Genomic DNA, 22,724 nt, shown 5'->3' with positions numbered 1-22,724 from the left:
AGACCTGAAACTATAAACTTCTAGAAGAAAACATGAAAGAAAATCTTTGTGACTTATGGTTGGACCAAAGTTTTTAAACAAAAAGCAATAACCAAAAAGAAAAAAAAAAAAAGAGACGCATTTTACAAAAATGGAAAACTCCTTATTAGGACACCATAAAGAAATGAATAGGTAGCTCATAGGCAGAGAGAAAATATTAAAAGACAAGATATATAAAGAACTCCTATAACTCATAATAAAAGGCAATTTGATATACTTCAGCGTTTCACAAAGCAAAATGAATAAATGGTCAATAGGCTTAAGAAACGATAGGAAATTTACAGTAGAAACAAATTGTATTGGGGAAATAACAATTTTAAAAAAAGAAACTATAGATATCAGTAGTTATTAATCTTGTAAAAATTAAATCTTGTAAGATACCTCTATGAGGAGTTCCCATCGTGGCTCAGTGGCTAACGAATCTGACTAGGAACCATGAGGTTGTGGGTTCAATCCCTGGCCTTGTTCAGTGGGTTAAGGATCCAGTGTTGCCGTCAGCTGTGGGTGGGTCGCAGACAAGACTTGGATCCTGAGTTGCTGTGGCTGTGGAGAAGGCCAGCAGCTACAGCTCCGATTAGATCCCTAGCCAGGGAACTTCCATATGCTGTGAGTGCAGCCCTAGAAGAGGCAAAAAGACAAAAAAAAAAAAAAAAAAGATACCTCTATGAACCCAATGGAATGAATAAAATAAAAGACTGGCTACACTACATGCTGGATAAAAAGTTAGACAAGAGGAACCCTCCAGGAATTTTATTTCAGAGTATTGAAGAGAAATCAATTCACATGTCTACAGAAAGACTTTTACACAAATGTTCACAGCAGCTTAATTCATAATAGCCCCAAACCGAACAAGAGTCCATGTGTCCATCAACAGGGGAATGGTAGAAGTGTAGTATATTCATACAATGGGATTTTACTCAGATTTAAAAAAATTGATATACATAACTTGGAGGAAAGAATACTTACATAAAGAGTATATAATTTAAGATTCCATCTATATGAATTTCTAGAACAGTGGGAACTACAATACGGTGAAAATAATCAGAACAGTTAGCTTTGGGGTGCAGGGGGAAGGACAGCTGCAGATTGACCTATAAAGGGTCACAAGGAAACTTTCTGAGGTAATGGTAGTATTCTATACCTATAGAGTGGTTTGAGTTGCACAAGTGAACACATTTGTCAAAACATATTCAACAGTATATTTATGATATGCACAATTTCACTGTATGTACATTTGCCACCATAAAAAAAGAAACAAGAACCATGAGAAAATATTGCACTCTAGTTAATATGTATATTGAAATAGTTAGCAAGAAGTGTAGCAAATTCAGCAACTTCAAAATGCATCAAAAATACAATGAATTGGATTGACAGAGGCATGGAAGGATGAATAGAAATATGGCAAGCAAATGTGACAAATTGCTAATTATGCAATCTAGGTGAAATTTTTTTGCAATAACAATATATTTTTTTTAAATTTACCATGGAGATCATGCATATATACTGCTAAATTTACTCAATAACAAATGCACTCTATTTAAAGAAAAAACCATAAGTATATCCTAGCGGCCATTCTAAGCCAAAAGGATCTAAAGCTATGAGGGGGAGTTGTTTGCAATCATGAGAAGAATGACTGGACTACATGAATTCTTAAGGTCAAGTCAAGCATATGATTCTAGGATCTTGTTTTGCAATCATGCTTTCCTCCTATATACTTTTTAATTTATATTAGATGTCAACATTATATCCTATTTGGTGAATGTTGTTGTCTTCCTAGAATGAGAGGCAATGTTTTCTTATTAATATTCTCCCTATGCCCTATCTTTAGAAAAAAGAATCAGGATTCTAAATAGGTGAATAAATCCACTCTCTATTTACAATATTCAAGAAATAATATATACTATACAATAGTATTTCTTCAGGGTAAGAGTCATAAAATATAGTATTATAAATTTAGTTTGATATACATATTTTCAAATGAATAAGTAAACTTAGAAATCTTTAACTGAAGTCAGCATAACCAAAAACCAAGTTAGAATCTAATAAGAATTATTTATTATTAATCCTATATTAATTCATAATAATTTATTAACCATTTATTTTTTATAAAATGATCTTAAAGCATATTCAAAGAAATGTGTACTCATATAAAGAAATAATTGTTACTAGGTTTCCAAGTACACTTATTAACAAATATGTCTGAGAGGGTGAGTAAAAGGAATTTTAACCAAAATCTATAGTTATATGCCCTTCTAAGTTTCAAATAATGATTATGTTACCATAAATATTTTCAAGCTTATTATCAAAAGAGTATGTATTTAAATTGCTAAAACATACTCTTCTGCCATGAACATTTTAAATAGTAAAACTTTAGAGACAAAAGATTTTATCACTACCTTGTTCATAATAATCAGCAGTTTTTAAATTAGTACACAAAAAAGATTATGCCTTGTTCCCAAAGACAAGTGAATAATTATTAGAACAATTTTCTTTCTTTTCTTTTCTGTTTTTGCTTTTTAGGGCTGCATGTGCAGCAGGTGGAAGTTCCCCGGTTAGGGGTTGAAAGAGAGCTGCTGCTGGCTTATGACAGAGCCACAGCAACACCAGTTCTGAGCTATGTCTGTGAACTACATCATAGCTCACACCAAACTAGATACTTAACCCACTGAACGAGGCCAGGGATTGAACCTGCATCCTCATGGATATTACTTGGTCTCATGACTGCTGAGCCACAATGGGAACACCCTAGAACAATTTTCAATGCAATCCCTATAAAATTACCCATGACATTTTTCACAGAACTAGAACAAACAATCCAAATATTGATATGGAACAACAAAAGACACAGAATTGCCAAAGCGATTCTGAGGAGCAAAAACCAAGAAGGAGGCATAGCTCTCCCAGACTTCAGGCAATATTACAAAGCCACAGTGATCAAGACAGTGTAGTACTGGTACCAAAACAGACATATAGACCAATGGAACAGAATAGAGAACCCAGAAATAAACCCAGACACCTATGGTCAATTAATCTTGGACAAAGGAGGCAAGAACATAATATGGGGAAAGGACAGTCTTTTCAGCAAGTATTGCTGGGAAACCTGGACAGCTGCATGTAAATCAATGAAACTAGAACACACTCTCACACCATGCACAAAAATAAACTTTAAATGGTTGAAAGACTTAAATATAAGACAAGACACCATCAAACTCCTGGAAGAGAACATAGGCAAACATTCTATGACATTAAATTTATGAATATTTTCTCAGGTCAGTCTCCCAAAGTAACAGAAATAAGAGTAAATCCATGGGACCTAATCAAACTGACACGTTTTTGCACAGCAAAGGAAAACAAAAAGTCAACTTACAGAAGGGAAGAATATAGTTTCAAATGATGCAACTAACATGGGCTTAATCTCTAGAATATACAAACAACTTCTACAACTCAACAGCAAAAAAGCCAACAACCCAATGGAAAAATGGGTAAAAGACCTAAATAGACATTTTCCCCAGGAAGATATACAGATGGCTAACAAGCACATGAAAAGATGCTCAACATCCTTGATTATTAGAGAAATGCAAATCAAAACTCCCATGAGATACCACCTCACACCAGTCAGAATGGCCATCATTAAGAAGTACACAAAGAACAAATGCTGGAGGGGGTGTGGAGAAAAGGGAACCCTCCTGCACTGTTGGTGGGAATGTAATCTGGTACAACCACTATGGAGAACAGTATGGAAGTACCTTAGAAATCTGTACATAGAACTACCATATAACCCAGCAATCCCACTCTTGGGCATATATCCAGACAAAACTCTCCTTAAAAAAGACACGTGTACCCACATGTTCATTGCATCACTATTCACAATAGCCAAAACGTGGAAACAACCCAAATGGCCATCAACAGATGATTGGATTAGGAAGATGTCATATATAGACACAATGGAATACTACTCAGCCATAAAAAGAACAAAATCATGCCATTTGCAGCAACATGGATGGAGCTAGAGACGCTCATCCTGAGTGAAGTAGGTCAGAAAGAGAAAGACAAATACCATATGATATCACTTATAAGTGGAATCTAACATCCAGCACAAATGATCATCTCCTCAGAAAAGAAAATCATGGATTTGGAGAATAGACTTGTGGTTGCCAAGGGGGAAGGGGAGGGAGTGGGGTGGTTGGGGAGCTTCAGGTTAATAGATATAAATTATTGCCTTTGGAATGGATTAGCAATAAGATCCTGCTGTGTGGCACTTGGAACTATGTCTAGTCACTTATGATGGAGCATGATAATGTGTGAGAATAGAATGTGTACATGTATGTGTAACTGGGTCACCATGCTGTACAGTAGAAAAAAAATTGTATTGGGGAAATAACTATTAAAAAATAATTGTAACAAAAAAAATTTTCATTACTACTTAATTCAATATTTGCTGATGTATCTTGAAATAATTTTAGAAAAAAAGCATAAATCATGTATTTCTCTTAATATTAATGAAATTATTGAATTATTTGAAAAAAGAATAAAGCATAAATTGTAAGATACTTTAATAATAAAAGAGGTGTTTCTTTTAATGAACAGTGTTATGTATATATACATAACATATATATAAAATGAATTTTAAAAACCCTAAGGTAAAAAAGTTCTATTTGGCTAAAATCAGGTATGAAAAATAGATCTGTAAAGCTTTAATAGAAAGTACTACTACATAGGTTGAAATCTTAGGAAGTTAAAAGGGGGAAAGATATCTAAGTGTGCAAATTGTTTTTCTTCTTTATTCACTACCTTAAGCAAACAGGTGGAAGGAGAATTGACTATGGTTTAGAATGAATTAACTGCTACAGGGATTAATCCAGCTAAGTATGCAGACATATAATTTTCAGCAATTAGTTTTCACCTTTTGTTTACACCGTGCCTGCAAGAAAATGCATCTCTTCTTAATGACATTAGATTATCATCTCGGAATACTAGTTGACTAACTTTAAGAGTTATCTGTTTAACAGCTTTTCTACCATAAGATATTTTAAACTTACATATTATCTGGTTTTTAGCATCCTTACTGAATGAATATAAGTTATCTCTTATTATAGAAAGAGTGCTGCCTCCTTTCCAGAGGAAGGGGTTTGGGGTGTTTGGTTAAAATGCCATAAAAATCTTTACCTAGGCATCTGGTTTCAGATCCACTCCAAAGACCTGAAGAAAGGCATTCCCGAACAGCAGAACCCACAAGCATGAATCCAGAATCACAGGTAAAGATGGCTGTTGACCCGTATGAAGTTTGAGTTCCAATCTTATTTCCATTTGGAGGTGTAGGTAGTTCTCCACAGGATATGACTTGAAAACAATTCAAAAAAATGCTTGAAGATAATATGAACTTGTAAAAAATCATACTTTCAACATTTTGAATTTCTATGATTTGATGTTTTTAAAATTGCGATTGATATCTATAAAACATGTTTGAATGACTGTGAGAGTATAGGGAAAATAGATGACATAACTTGAAATGTATCTCTTTTGAGTTCCCATAAAACCTTGTAAGCGACAGTGACATGTGATGAAGCTATTTTGTTCGCATTTTTTGCTTAGCCAACCTGGTCACTCAGCAGGTTGTAGTGAAAAAAATAAATCCACAAGATTAAAGGAAGGACAATTCATTAGTCTAAAGTCTTTCTCTGACTCAGCAAGTGACATTGGGCAATCTTTGATTTATCAAACCAAACTTTCCTCATTATCTAAGATCATAATTATACTTAATTTTTGTTGAGCTTTCTACGGTTTACAAAGCCCTTTACATGTGAAATACCATTCGTTTCTCACAAGAACCATTAGATATAATTATATTCATATTTTGTTTTTAGGTTTTAAAAAACTGAAAAATACAGATTCACTGACTTGCTAGGTCATTCAGAACCCAACCTTTTTATATTACTCCTTTTATATTTTTATATGACTCCTTTATATTTAAAGATCACCAAATGAAACTTCTTTCTAGAATAAAAACAATATTAGTGTTTTTTGAGTGCATATATTTTTCCAGACACTATTATCAATGCTTTAACTCACGTAATTCTCAAAACAACTCTATGAGGTAGATGCATTGAATTGTGTGCACCAAGATATGGGCATATAAAAGGTAAATAACTTTAATAAGATTCCAAAGCTTATAAATAGCTAAATAAAAATTTAAACCTGGCTATCTCATTCTAGAATTGAATGCTTAACCACCAGAATTTATTCTGGCTTCAACCTTGGCTTCTAGCTCTAGGCTTTAGGGGGTTATTAGATTGACAAACAGAAAATTTGCAGACTTCTAAAAAGTTAATATACAATTTTAAATGTAATGATTGTTTTGAACTTAGCCCTCAAATAATCTTTTGAGGTAGCTACAATATTTACTAATATTAATAATGGTGATATTTATATTATTTCAATATTAATAATGTTGATATTTATATTATTTCAAAGATGAATAAATGGAGGCCCCCTAAAATATTATTTTTTCCATTTTTCTCACTGAATTGCAATTCACACATTCTTGTCTTCCTCCTTTCTAATTCTCACATGTGGGCAGGAACCTGATCTATATAACTTAAATTCTTCTAATACTAAAGTATTGAACACAAAGAAACCAGACAAATATTTGTTCAATCTCTGATTAAATTAATAAGTACGTTGTAGATAAATTTTTCCTAAATCCTTGAAATATCCCTAAACCATGCGCCTTTTAAAATAAATTACAATGGAAAAACAAAAAAGCTCGAAGAAGAGAAAGGTCCTGGGTGAAAAACTGAAAGAATAAGACAAAAGTTTACAAATATGTATATCATATTTTAGAATATGTAATTTACTTATGTATTTTGAGATTTTAATTCATCAATATAAAAATGGCAACCTCAAAGTCCTCTGCTTACATAGAGATTAAGAAGATAAATTGCAAAATAGAATATTTATATGTAAAGTATTACAGGTACTTGTGTATTTACTACATAGAGGGAGTTGTCTCTTACATTAAACATTTTTAGCCACCATAATCTTAGTTAGATATATTTTTATTAATTTATTTGTAAATTATGTATATATACAATAAATGCCATAGAGTTGTATTGAACACATAATAAAAGGATGAATTTTCAGCCTAGCACATTTCCTGGCATGAAGTAAACAGTCAATAAATGCAGTGAAGAAACGCAAAGGAAGTTCAAGATATTTCATCTGATTATCCTATGTTCAGTTAGCCTGTCTTCATTAGACAAAGGCCATTTGTATTATAAGAATGCATGAAAACAGAATGACTAAAATGTTCAATTTTATTCAATAAATATTTATTGAGCTGCTGCTATGAATCGGATTCTAGCTGATTTTTTAATATGTCACATCATTAAATCTTTATAAAACTATGAGGTAATAACTAATGACATAAGTATTATTATATTTTTTTTTAGTTTAAGAAATAGAATAAACATGATATAATATCAAACAAGAGAAGTTATAATCAGACTCCTTGGGTTTGAAACCAAATTCCCCACCGTTTATAAGCTTTGTGACGTATATAACATGATTAAATCTTGGGCTCAGATTCATTTTTTATAAAATAAATAAAATATCAACTGATTTATAGGATGGGATCTAAGGAATAAATGAATTAATACATGTGAAAGGCTAAAAGCAATGCCTAGTTATTTTAGTCAATGATAGACCTAGAATCCAAGCACAGAAATTTTGAATACAAAGCCCTTGGTTTCTTTTTTTATAACCATTTACAAATACCAAAAACAGTTACAAAATTTTAAGATGACTTGAGAATAAATGACCCTTTAAATAAAGTTTCCTTGTTATTGCCCTAAGGTGTGTGGAAAAAAAGAAGTGATAAAGCAATTCAATCACCAAGGACTACTTAGGAAGTAGGTTTAAGAGACTTTGAAAAACTTAGGGTTAGCAAAGGGGATAGGTGGGGGAGGGGGTGGGATGGACTGGGGGTTTGGGATTGGCACATAAACACTGAGGTATATGGAATAATTGGCCAACAGGGACCTGCTATATATCACAGAGAACTCTACACAACATTGTGTGATGATCTATATGGGAAAAGAATCAGAAAGAGAATGGGTATGTGTATATGCGTAGCTGAATCACTTTGATGTACAGCAGAAATTATCACAACATTGTAAGTCAACTATACAAATTTAAAAATGAAAAAAAGTTTATGAGAGTGTATGCTTACTTTGGCAATATGGTCTTTCATTTCTCCAACTCCAGGTACCATTAGGAAGACACTCAATTGAAGCAGGACCTAGTCCATGATAACCAGGGTCACAGCTGAAAACTACCTTGGTTTTGTATTCATAATGGGAGCCATTCACAATTCTCCACCTTCCATGTTCCAAAGTAAAGGAGTTGATGCTTGGACATGTAACGACTATACAAAAACCAAGAAGATAAATGCTAAGTCTGTCATGTCTGCTCTATGTCTTAACTATAACTCATGTCTATCCCATCCTTAGCTCACCACTTCCTTATTTCGTTCACTTTTGTGCCATAAAAAAAACCTTTAGAATTTTTTTTCATGTTAATCTTTTCCATTCCCAATATGGTACTATTGGCAATTCCTTGAATATGTTATTTCACATATGAAAGTCTTTGTACATATTCTTCCATATACCTAGAATCCCTATTACTGACTTACCTCTACTCTATTATTTCCACTCCTTCTTTTTTTGGGGGGGGGGGATTATCATATCCAAATTCACTCCTTATTATAGGAAGACATAAAGTATAATTTTAGTGATGAATCATTCCAATATTAGTTTGTTAATATTGTCTCATTTGCTTGACGCTGATTTAAAAGTAGCCTTTTCTCTTTTTTCCTTGCTATATCATTATAATTGATAGGATATGGAAAAAGGGGAATCTTTGTGCAAGTTATAAATGTAAACTGATAGAGCCACTATGAAATTCATACTTATACCAGTATGAAGGTTCCTCAAAAATTGAAACAAGCTATTACATGATCCAGCAATCACACTTTAGGATATATATCCAAAGGAAAGGAAATCAGGATCTCAAAGAGATATCTGCACTCCCATGTTCCCTACAGCATTAGTCACAATAGGCAATATTTGGAAACAATACACTCTCATTTCTTTAAGAGTTTTGGAAAGACTATATATATATATATATATATATATATATATATATATATATATAGGTACCTTTATAAAATTGGAATATTTCTAAATTCTGATATATATATTAGGATTGCATCTCCGGCCTATGGAAGTTCCCAAGCTAGGGGTCAAATCAGAGCTATAGCTGCTGGCCCATGCCACAGCCACAGCAATAGTATCCGAGCCACATCTGCAACCTGCACAGCTCAGGGCAGTGCTGCATCCTTAACCCACTGAGAGAGATCAGGGATCAAACCCGCAACCTGATGGTTACCAGTGGGATTTGTTTCCACCATGTCGCAATGGGAACTCCTGGAAACATTATATTCTGAGGAAATTTATTTTGTGATAATTATCTTTTATGTAAGACTTATGGTATAAATTTCAGCCAATTCAAAATTTGCTCAATGTAAGTAGATGCATTTTTAGACACAGGTTAAGATTGCAAATAATTTAACAATCCTATTTAAAATGAAATCACAGCTAAGATGAAATACTAAATGAAAATAAATTATTGACTTATGGGGAAAAATCAAAAACCATATTTAAACACACATTTTCTAATCCTTTTGCTACTAAATATTTTATCAGAATTGTTTTCTATAATTGTTATATAATATACATTTACTTGTCAAAGTAGTAATGACAGTAATGAGAAATAGTCTAAATGTAAGTAACCTAAATAATTCTGACAAAAGCTGAATATAATGGATCATCTCAGCTCATTGATTATGCTTATAAACATCAGAGCTGAATATATCAAAATGTAATTTTATTAATGCAAATATTAAATCTTTTTCAAAGGCCTGTGCATTGCAAACACATGTTGATTGATGGATGACTTTTTACCAAATAAATAAAACTTTGTTATATAAAACACAATGCCACATTATTTTTTTTGACATAAATATTCTGGAATTTCTGAAAACAAAGAAAAAATCCTTATACTGTATTCCCGTTCCTCATAGTATAAGACAGCTTAATTTACTTTTATTTCCCTCCTAGATATTACACTTCATTTCAGGGTCTGGTTCTAAAATTTGAATAATACATACATTTCAAATCATATAAATGCCAGTAGAGACACAAGTGATTAAATTTGCTCAACATACATACCAACACAGCGAGGGGTCTTGTTATGATTGCTCCAAGTTCCATCTGATTGACATACGGCAGTGGTAAGCTCCTTAGATGACAATCTATATCCATCATTACAAAAATAGGTAACTCGGGTTCCTACCAAGTAGTCTGTTGTGAGTATTCCTCCATTTGTTGGAGCTTTAGGAATCCCACAGGAAATTGCTAAAATAAATACATATATACAAGACCATAGAAACAGAAAAATAAGTCTCATAAACTGTAGAGCATGTGAAACTACTTGAAATTGTATTAATTCCTCTGAAACAATTTTAGAATACCTCCCCAAAAAGTTTTTCTGAACTGTAACTTTTCAAATCATTTATTTCAAACTCTTATTGAGTGTGTTTTTAAATTAGTGAAACCAGGAGTTCCCTTTGTGGCTCAGTGGTTAACAAATCCAACTAGGAACCATGAGGTTGCGGATTCCATCCCTGGCCTTGTTCAGTGGATTAAGGATCCAGCATTGCCGTGAGCTGTGGTGTAGGTTGCAGACTTGGCTCGGATCCTGTGTTGTTGTGGCTCTGGCATAGGCTGGTGGCTACAGCTCAGTTTAGACCCCTAGCCTGGGAACCTCCATATGCCACGGAAGTGGCTCAAGGAAAGGCAAAAAGACAAAAATAGATAAATAAATAAAGTAGTGAAACCATACATTATTAATACTTTATTTCTTGGTCTCTTACTTACTTAATACTTTATTTCTTGGTCTCTTAGTGAAACCATACATTATTAATACTTTATTTCTTGGTCTCTTACTTAGTTTCTTGTCAGGATGTACATAGTTATCAGCACTATAACTTATAGATTATCTAAGAAGGCAAGTTAGGTAAATAGAATGTATTAGTGCTAACTCATATCTGAGCGACTACCAAGCAAGGTAGGTCAATTCAATTTGATAGATAGTTATTAAAGATTATAAAAGTGGTTAGCCAGTACTCATCAGGACTTTTGTCAGGAATAAAACAGATTTATTTTACATGGAAGGTGGATATTTCTTTTCTTAGGTCCAGTCAAACTCTTATGTGGTCAGGCACCATCCATGGAATATTGTGTGTATAGATATGTTTAATAAATACAAGGTCTGGATTGTCTTAAAACCGAGTTTGGATCTTCCTACATTTGGCTGATATGTCTTAGAGATCTTGAATTTTTGTCTATAACAAATCTAATTTACATAAAAGTTAATTTTAACTTTTTTGTGTGATAATCAAAATGAAAATTTATATTTAAATAGTTTATTGTCTATATTTTCACATATAATAAACTGAAATGCATATGTAGAAGTCCCCTAAGATCAAATGTTTCCAATCTTTGCTCTACAAGTACACACTCTGCATCTCCAAAAAGAAAAAAAAAAAGCACAAGCTTTCAAAGACTACATTTGATAGGAAATCTCTATTTAAATAAGATTATTTGTATTTTTTACTTGAGTCAGTGTATTCATACATCTCTCTGCAGGAAAGATTAATGTATTTGAACATAGGTTTAGCTTCAGAACCAACTGGAATTATTAGGTAATAGCTGGTATATGTACTCTCTACATATGTACCTTTATAAAATCAGAATATTTCTAAATTCTGAAATATATAGTTTTATTGGTTTCATGTAAGAGATCCTGGACTTATAACTATATTTTTCTCATATCAAAATACATAACAGAAGGATGTGAATTTAGTTTGAACATTTATAAAAGCTGTATTCTATTTACCTGTATCCCATTTCAACTTAAAATTGTTTCTACTTTTCTTATAAAATACCATTTAGCTGTTTAATTTTAATTAATCCATGCAAATTGACTATAAAATGAAAAAACATGAATAAAACCGGTGTGAAAATCTCAGGAATGGCAGACTCCCTACTGGTGAATAGTTTGATCTTTTGTAATTTGATAACCTGCAAATTATAAACAGAAAAGCAGTAATGTTGATTTAATAAATTATATAAGCAATCTCATATAATTATGTTATTATCCCTACTATCTAATTATAGACCTCTAAAATAGTGTTGCAAATCTAAATGGTTCCCTGATGTCTGTTAAAGCAATGTTTGTATTTCTACTTAGGACTTGTGGGAATTTCAATTTGTAATAAACCCACCAAAGATCATATATTTATTCATTTTTTAAAAATTAACTATACATTGTTGGGATAATGTAGGTTAAACTTAAAGCAAAGTAAAAGTGAAATTCAGTTTAAATAGTTTAGGTTCCACATTGTAGAACTGAAAAAAAAAAGGACAAAACACTAAAATGATAGAACAATTGTACATATAGAAAGCTTACAATTTAACTTCTTTAGATAAAAAAAAAAAAAAAAGACAAAAGAGAGTTCCAAAGAACCCTCTGCAGAGCTCTCAAACAAGTACAAATTAAAAGTGAGGCAGGGAATACAGAGTGGCTGTCTCTACATAACCCTATACAATTCACAGGTGTATAAAGGAATGATAATGGTTTAATTCCTGACAGGACAGGGGATCACTGAATGATTAGGTGATGTGTAAAGAAATTAAACACCACACCAAACCCATATAGAGATAACATACTAAGTTTTCTATCTTTGTGTTCACATCGTGTAGCGATAGCTCAAGTATATGTCTATGAGGATGTATAAGGAGACTGAAGAGACAAGAAGAATAAAAATGACTGAAGAATACAAAACAAGTTAGGAACAAAACAAAAACTGCATTGGTGAATGGCTCTCCCCAGTGACACTTAACAATTTCATTTTAATTAGCTAGGTCCAAACAGAACCCTCTGCAGGGTCACATACAACCAACACTGTTATAAAATAATTAACCTTTTAAAATTACTTCAAGGAAAATAAAGGATCAATTTTGGAAATGGCTCTTTAAATTATAAATCTTTTATCACTTTACTATGCCAAAAATATTTTCCAGCTGTATTTTGATTTACCTATTCTAATTATAGAAAAAATTCAAATCAAGAACAATAAAAAAGATTCCATAAGTAAATGTCATATTCTATACCAAAATAAAAAAATCAATGAAATTATAGTTAGTCCTTACTCTACAAAGCAATTTAAAAATTAAAGAAAGTTGGAATAATTTTTTAAATTTTAACTAAGAGTTAATTATTTTCACTAAAGGTTTCTTGAAGATCAGATATATATAGATTATCCATACTTATGTAAAGTTTAATTGTTCAAAGCTCAGAGCATTTCAATGTTTATTTAAAATAAATATGATTCGGAAGGTATTAGATATATTTTAAATTCTTGTGATTCTAAAATTATGAGATCATGGTAATTTCTCAAGCCAGTATTAGGAAATTATTTAATACTAAAAATTTGTAAATATTCCTGCTATTCATTGGTCAAAGGAAAAGAGACATTTTGATAGTTTATTAAAATATATCTCTTCTACATGAACTCAGTACCCTCAAAGTTGGTAACCCCTAAGGTTATTATGCTTCCCAGAACTAATAAGTAATTAATGTTTCTGCATCAACAAAGCAAGGAAACAGTTATTTCATTTCTCATTTATTTATATATACCTCTGAGAGGTATCTTTTCCTAAATTAGAAATCACAATTTAACAGATAAAATAAACTATTTTGGGTATCTGAAAATAACTATTCTCTGCTATTTTAACTTACTATTAATTTTAAATTTTAATTGATATGTTTTGCATTTTATTAGTTTGATATAAATTGCCTCCAATAAGTAGATTATAGGTATCATGATTTATTAACTGAAAGTATCCTGCATTTTTTAATATGAGGGTTCATAATTGTTATATATACTGCTACATGTTGGATAAAATAAATCTAATATAAATTTGAATTTCATACTACAAAACAATGTGATATGTTAAATATTTAAAATTTATCAAAATCCATGACATTACATTTTCTTGTGTAATTGATGTTGAACCTATCTTTATGACTATAGCTAGCTAAGAGACTCAACTATTTTTAAACAAAAGACCAAGTCCAAAGCTCTAAAATGTGCCATTTATTGATGTCATTCTTTTGCTGTAGCAGGATACAGTGCTCAGATAGTGCCTTGAGTTTTAACAAAATAAAATGAAAATGAAAGACATCTCTGTTGAGTTAACCAAACAGTGAAGAAAAAAATAATGTGGTAATTGGGTACATTTTCCTCTTTTAAGTTTGTTGCTATGGAAGCACATTTTTGCGTACTTGGAGTGAAAGTCTTCAGTGAACCTGCTCGCTCTTCTGCTCATTTCTCTCTGCAGACACCACACTAACACAAACTCTAGCTCTGGGTAATTCATTCTCTGACAACAAAGTGATGAGAATGGTAGATGTATGAGTAAAGTATGAATATAAGTGGGTAACGCATAGACATAAATCACATGACAACAAATGAAGAATTATAAGACAATGTGTCTCATGCTCCCCAAATTTATCATTCTGTGTTTTTAACCCTTATTTTCCTTAGAAGTTTCTATAATATTCTTCTGAATATTTATATTTCTAGAACTTTCAGTGATCCACATGAAAAAGTTAAATGGGGTTAATCTTTTATTAAGGTGCTTATCCATTTTCAGTTAAAATACGTCATCTTGGAATTCCCGTCATGGCTCAGCAGTTAATGAATCTGATTAGTATCCATGAGGATGCAGGTTCGATCCATGGCCTTGCTCAGTGGGTTAAGGATCCGTGTTGCTGTGAGCTATGGTGTAGGTCACAGACCCGGTTCGGATCCTGCATTGCTGTGACTATGGCATAGGCTGGCAGCTACAACTTGGATTCGACCCCTAGCCTGGGAAATCTCCATATGCCACAGGTGCAGCCCTAAAAAGCAAAAGTAAAATAAAATAAAATAACACTTCACCTTGACAAGCAGGGACCGGTGCATCCCATGCGTGATATCCATAGGAAGATTTTCTGCACACAGCGCTGCTCTTCCCAACAAGTCGGAATCCTCGATCACAGGCCCAGCGGACCACACTATTAAGCTGTCCACCTGTCTGACTGATAATATATCCATGAGGTGGTGATTCGGGTGTACTACAATAGAAAGCTTTTTAAAAGAAAAAAAAAAAAACCATGTAATTAATCAAAAACTCTTTACAATTCAGAATTATAGATCCTTGAAAACAAATACTAGTAACTAAAAATAGGTCAATTGCCATCTATGTGAATTTTATTTCATTTGGACAACATATTATTTTCCATCTATTTGACAATACATTGACACAACTTTTAGGAGATGTAAGTGTTTGGGGCTTTATTCTAATTCTTATTGTCACTGAAGATGTTGCCTGACTTGAAATGACATCATACTTTCTTAATACCCTGGAGGTTCAAAAGCCCTACAAATAGTCCACTGAATTTTGGAAGTGGTATATATCCTGTCATTTGAAGGGCTTAAATGCCACAGTCTGGTAGCAGTATTTTAGAACATGTTGTTTACATGTCACTTTGAAATTATCTCCAGACACCTATGTCATGTTGGGTCATGCATTTCATTTGGTGGGTGTTTAAAATAGACCCACCATATTCTGTAATCCTCTCTTTCATTTTATTAAAGAGTTTCCATGCTGTCAAGAGTGCTTACATACGGTGATAAAAAATGTCAATAAAATAAAACTTTTTTCGTCTCCCAAAGACTGAAATGTCAAAAGATAATGTCAAATGGCTTTTTCATATATATGTACTTTTGAGAATATTCAGCCTGGCAGGATCCATTTACCCTTTGAAACCTCAATGTGTTCATCTGAGAAAAATGAGACCTTAGGGGTAAATAGTAAAAAACAGATTGGACTTAGAATATATATGTCATAAACTGTCATTTTCTAAAGGAAAAATATATATTCAATATGTCAAGCTGTTCCTAGGGCTAAAACTGACGTTTTCATTATATTTACATCCAACTTTGTCATGAATATCAACATAAATAAGGACTAGTCTTTAATATAGTAAATCTAATGCTTGTAATTGTTGAATTTAAAAGGTTTTCCCTTTAAGTTATTATAATCATTAAAATATAATTTAGGGTACTGAATTTTAGATAGTCTCTGGGCACAACCTTAATAAAAAGACATTTACATTGTTCAAGTGATATAAATTTTGATTCAAATATGAAAACTCTTAAGAATAACTTGGGCATATATTTCAATTTTTAAACATTTCTTATTTGCATGCCTAATTTCGTTTTTTAAAATTTAATAGATACCTATCATAGGATAAAAGTTGTATGCATGTTATAATATAATGTCAAAGACAAGTTACTTCTAATATGTTAAAGATAAACTGTTGATAAATTAAAGTCCAACTATCATCTTACAGTTTTAAAATCAAAGTAGACAAAAAATTGTTTTATTTTTATATTGTATATGTATATGGAAATTTATATAAATGAGTAAAATTTGAGAGTTTACTTTTGCAAATAGAATTCAAAAATATTTATGTCTACAATTGTTGTATGATAATAATTTACAAAATATTTAAGGAAGTAATTTTCAGTAGAAGTGATTAGCAATCACACATGGCTTGGCGAAACATGGCCTGAACACTGTATAGAAAGAGATGGCTAATTGGTTGTGAAGCATCCTGTTACTGAGCACATACCCATGGCCTCTGACATGATTTAGGATGGTAATTTAAAAAAATAAATTTTAAAGATTAAAATTAAGTTAAAATTAATTTAAAAGATTAATCTTAATTTAAGGTTAAATTAATTTAAAAGATTAAAAAATTAAATTTAAAAGATCAAATTTTTAATCTTCGCGTGGTAGAAAACTATATATACTTAACAAGAAAAATCATTGATTGGCTCAGTGTCAGCAGAACTTACAAACATGAAGGCATATAGAAAAAGCGATTTTATCTTGATATTAAAAATGATTTTCATCCCATGTCTTTTAAAATATTACTCAATGAAAATCGATGATGATAAAGCAATTATTTTTCAAAACTAAAGGTTTTCAAATGACATATTCAACATTTTCTCTTTAAATATTTAATATATTTTAGCAAGTATCACAAATAGGTGGGCAATAATGAAAACAAAAATTTTTACCACTGTATGTTTATCTTTTGTTTCAAGACTCCTCCTTTCATTTAGAAGAGTCATTATATTAAGTAGATCAGATATACACTACTAACACTATTAATATTTGTGAAAGTTCCAGGAGTTATCTACTGGGGGAAAAAAACATTAAAAATATCAGTTTTTTTATAATTAACTTACATAAGTCATAAATACCTTAAGTGCTTTTAATCATTTCAAAAATTATAGGAAATATATAGTATTATTATCATTACAATGAGGAAACTGAGGCATAGAGATATTACATAACTTGCTCAAGAAATCTCAATGGAGGAATTATGATTTAAATTCATGTCTAACTGAATAGTGTCAGTGTCTGTGCTCTTTAGTTGCAACCATACTGAGGATGCAGGTGAGATATGCACTGAAGTTATAAGTATCACATACCTATATATCTTATCCGGAAGCCTTTTTTGTTATTACCATGATCTGCTGACCATTGAAGAAATACTTCATGACCATTGCTTGTTATATTAAAAGCAGATGAATAATCTCCACTGAGAGAAACAAGCACTGGACTTTGAATATTTGGTCCTTAAGAAAGAAAATAATACAATTTAGATATAACTGAATAATTTATTTTTAGTATTTTATATATTTAGAATAGTATTAAATCTAATGAAATTGATCCAGAGTGAATCTACTTCACCAAAAATAATTTAAAACATAATATGAAATGTTTGTTTCAAACATTTTAATTCCATAGCTAAAGTAGTTACACTTTATAACAATCAAGCTAACTACAATTTTCTTAAGGTGTGTAGGTAAATATGATATTGATACTTCTAAAATATTCATAAGATGAGATAAAGTCATTAAAGTAGTTGTTGATACTGAAGGTCTGAATGTGTAATTAGAGAATTTGAAAGGAATTCATAAATAGCCAGTAAATATAACCCATGGTTACCATCATACACCTGAAGAACATCAAATTCCTTTTCTGTCTGGAAGAACTCTACAAACATGCTGATGTTATATCCTTTTTCCACAGATATACTCCAAGCACACATCTGAAGATTTGGGTAACTGTCAGGATATCCAGGGCTCAATATGACTCCTGTAGAATCCAGGCGTAATTCATTGGCAGGACAGAGCACTGACAAAAAAATACATCATTAGATAATGCTAGTGTTTTAGACCTAAGAGAAAATTGCATTTTAAATATACTGAGTATTCTGCTTTCATATTAAATAACAATAAAGGAGACAATACCTCGAGCTATAAATATAAGAAGACAACCTGTATAATAAGCTTGCAGTTCAAAAAATGGGGGGAAGACTAAAATTTTATGGTATTAATTTCTTTTTATCACATGGAAGACATTACTTTTCTGGGCAATAAATATATAGATAATTAAAAGAGAGCCATTTATTTCCTTCTATTTCTTCATCTTATTTCTGTACCTTCCTTTATCTTAGGCCTTCTCCCCTCGGCCTCTCTTGTCTGTCTCTGCTCTGTTCTTTTTCTTCCCTCCTTTTTCTTCTGTCCTCAAACTTTAACTCACTCAGGTATGAGAGGACAGACAGAAACTGACCTGTCTCAGGGTATTCATTCCAGACAAAGCCACTTCAGATCTCAGGAATATGCTTAAGTCACCAGTTACCTTTCAGTTCTCACTATCTCCAGACCATAAATGTAAAACAAATCCCAAGCTCTTCTTATTTCATAACAATATCTCTGCTACACATGCTGACAATGTGTGCATATATGTTAATGTATAAAGTATAATAAACTAGCTGTTGGCCTCAAGTGCATTACACATTGGACTAAATAATACAAACACTGACTAAAATTTTCATTTAGAACAAGGGTGAGGACAAGATGATCAAATCCTTATCCCTTAAATGACACCATTTCAGCCTTTTTTTTTTTACTTTCTTTAAGAATTTGAGCTTCTAAGGTGTAGGAAGAGTACTGGAACTATTTGGTATAGCCCAAAAAAGTGTAGCAGTGAAACAATATACACCAAACAGGATTTAGTTCAATACAATAAAGAACTTTTTACTTGTCAAAACAGTAGAAGCTACTGTAGCCACTGCAGTCAAATGTTCTATGTGCATCATTACTAAATAGTTTTAAAATATAGCATGGACCTATTTTTGAGTATTATTATGGAAACATTCGAGCAACTGGAGTGAAGGGTAAAGTAGGTAACTTTGGAGGGTTTGGCAAATTGGAAATTCATTTTATGTAATTTCTTAATCCAATTACTATATAGCAACTTCCAACTTGGAGTTGGAATGTTGTGTCTCAAAATAATTAGATGACTATCTTAAATAGAATCTTTGTGTTTCAATGTTTATTTGAATAAGGTAGGCTTGGAAACACCAAATGTAGTTTCTGGAACACAGATGAATAGATGCAGGATTTTTATCGTTTTTTGTTTCCTGGGTGCAAGGAAATGAGATACTTTGAGTTATAAAATCTTCAAGTAGTGTAGAGGTGGAAAAGAGTTAGTAAAATAGTGAATTATGGCAACATATATAATAGCCCTTTAATCAAGTTAATAACTTGAAATAACAATAAAATCTGTCATAACTTAATACATAGATATTTGAACTTTGATTATAGAATGTAGTGCAGCTAATCTAAGAGCTGTTTTTTATTTTTTTAGCTTTTGCCTCTATTTCAAACTGAAATGTTTGCTTCATGTGTATGATTTCAAAATTTAAAAAAATATATTGAATAAATTATCTTAGGTCATTCTCAGTCTAGAAAAGAGAAACCTGATGTTTACTTTTCACAAAGTAAAAAAAAAATGTAAAAGAAACAAATTTGAAGTTTAGAAATGGAGTGGAAAACTTGAGTCAAAGATGAATAACAGGGAAATATTCAGTTATGGCATATTGCAATAAATACATATGTAATCATATGACAAGTTGAGGTAAATTTTAAGAAAGGGTTTATTTAGTGTTTGCCGGACTATTTCATACTTCTGAAAAATTTAGTTAAGTAAGTAACTGGGTTACTGAGCATGTTAATCCCTTAGGAAAAACCATTCAGCACTTTCATAGCTTGATACATAACCCTCTAAGCTCAGCCCTTGCCTACTTCTCCAGCATTGTTTTCTGCTGCTCCTCCTCTGAAATAGAATGCTTCTAACATACTGGATGACCTATAACCTTTTGAACTTAGCACCTCTGTTAGTGCTTCTGTTTCAAATGTATTTCTCTCATCTGCTGCATTTGAAATGTTAGTGTCTTTCAAGGCCCAGATCAAGTGACACACTTCCCGAACCTCTCCACCATCAACTCAAACAAAATTGTTGGTGTCCTTCTTGGTGCCTCTATAACATATGCTTCCATTATTGCAGTTAGCGATTTTGTGGCTATGATTTCCTCATTTTTTAAAATCTTTCTTCTTAGGCTATTGTTACTGAAAAGCAAGTGCTGCATCTTATTGGCCTCAATGTTCTTAACTGAAAAAGTATTCCATGTTACTTTTGAAAAACTGATATGATTTAATATAATTTACTGTAAACACACAAATTAACCCATTATCATACTAGCCAACATACAGCCAGAACAAGATAATCATCAAGAATAAGAGTAAATACTGCTACTCCAAATTAATTACTGTTAAGCACATTTTGTGAATTATATCACCTACTTGTCACAACAATTACTTGTCACAACAACTTTAAGAAGTACGTATGATCTTTATTCCTATTATGCAAATGAGGAAAATGGTACTCAAAAAATTTCAAGTGCACAAAGTCTCAAGTATTCAGCTGTATGGACCCCATGTTTTTAACCATCAAATGAAATCACATTTCATTTCATTTATATCAAACCCTTTGTAGAGCACCATATTTAAAACTGCTATCAATTTTTTTTTTTTTTTTTTTTTTTTTTGGTCTTTTGTTGTTGCTATTTCTTGGGCCGCTCCCCCGGCATATGGAGGTTCCCAGGCTAGGGGTTGAATCGGAGCTGTAGCCACCGGCCTACGCCAGAGCCACAGCAACGCGGGATCCGAGCCGCGTCTGCAACCTACACTACAGCTCACGGCAACGCCAGATCGTTAACCCACTGAGCAAGGGCAGGGACCGAACCCGCAACCTCATGGTTCCTAGTCGGATTCGTTAACCACTGCACCACGACGGGGAACTCCTGCTATCAATTTTTTAAGTGTGGTATGCACAACCAAAAAGGATTCATGGAAGAATAATAAAAATTACATAGCCCATTTTAGGAAAAGTAAAACAAATCAAATAATTTACAATAGATAAAAACAGTGCATATGAGTTCTATTTATTTATTTATTATGGCTATTTTTTTTTTTTTTTTTAGCAAACTTGTGCATTAACTCAAACAAAAATCTTAAGTCAGCTTTTCAGCTTAAGTGCCTGGGTCAATTAATTAATATAGTAATTTTGCATAGACTCATTTTATTTTTTTATCTTTTTTTCTTTCTTTTTTTTTTTTTTTTTTTTTTTTTTTTTTTTTTTTTTTTTTTTTTTGTCTTTTTGCTATTTCTTTGGGCTGCCCCCACAGTATATGGAGGTTCCTAGGCTAGGGGTCGAATCGGAGCTGTAGCCACTGGCCTATGCAGGAGCCACAGCAACGCGGGATCCGAGCCGCGTCTGCAACCTACACTACAGCTCACGGCAACGCCGGGTCGTTAACCCACTGAGCAAGGGCAGGGACCGAACCCGCAACCTCATGGTTCCTAGTCGGATTCGTTAACCACTGTGCCACGACGGGAACTCCACAGACTCATTTTAAGGAGTGATTTATTAACTTTTAGTTAGCACTTGGAGTGTTATTATGATGCCACAATTTATTATCTTTTTTCAGTATTCTTAACAGCAGATAGAATAAGAAGAAATACATTTACTCATCTATGGGAAATTCTGGTTTTAGAAATAAGATACAGAAAATTTGAGCAATGAGAGACTCTGAAATTACTACATTAAGAGGATTGATTTCTTTTTTAAAAATTAAAAATAATATTAAATTGGGATCCAGAAATAAAAAAAAGTAATGTTGCCGTCCGAGAGCTCATAGGTGATACACTTGAGAATATATAACCAACTTTTAGATGGCCTCTAAAATCGCCCAAGGGAAATTCTCATATTGGCACTGGTTTATACCTCTAAACACATCTTTCTTTTTGATACCGTAAAAGCCCCTTTTGAAAATCTTTCTATCTTCTTGTGAAGGCTCCATTGAAGTAAAAAAAAAAATCAGATATTAATTCCTACTTATAGCTTGTTTGTAATAATAAAGAGAAATTTTGCTTTAAACTTAATGTAACAGTTAAGACACTTTATGGAAAACAGATTTCTATTTCTCAAGAATAAACCCAATGAAGGAAGTAATTCAAGAAAATCTAGGGAGGG

The 22,724-nt window shown here is 32.2% G+C and overlaps 1 protein-coding gene across 5 annotated transcripts in view; it reads right to left on the bottom strand.

Annotated features, from left to right (window-relative positions):
- CSMD3 (CUB and Sushi multiple domains 3) overlaps positions 1-22,724 on the bottom strand; it is a 1,221,352-nt gene that overhangs the window by 82,118 nt on the left and 1,116,510 nt on the right. For all 5 annotated transcript variants that reach the window (XM_021090582.2, XM_021090584.2, XM_021090585.2 and 2 more), the window contains 6 exons: positions 18,291-18,479; positions 17,771-17,917; positions 15,164-15,352; positions 10,326-10,511; positions 8,267-8,461; positions 5,206-5,379 (listed from right to left, as the gene is read on the bottom strand). In XM_021090582.2, coding sequence (XP_020946241.2) covers positions 5,206-5,379; positions 8,267-8,461; positions 10,326-10,511; positions 15,164-15,352; positions 17,771-17,917; positions 18,291-18,479 — 1,080 coding nt within the window. The remainder of the gene's footprint in view (positions 1-5,205; positions 5,380-8,266; positions 8,462-10,325; positions 10,512-15,163; positions 15,353-17,770; positions 17,918-18,290; positions 18,480-22,724) is intronic.

Source organism: Sus scrofa, chromosome 4, assembly GCF_054392235.1.
Source record: "Sus scrofa isolate SSC_HxYL_T2T_F1_AM1 chromosome 4, Sscrofa_HxYL_maternal_Yorkshire_Landrace_v2.0, whole genome shotgun sequence".
Lineage (NCBI taxonomy): Eukaryota > Metazoa > Chordata > Mammalia > Artiodactyla > Suidae > Sus > Sus scrofa.
This window is presented reverse-complemented; position numbering and strand designations above follow the sequence as displayed.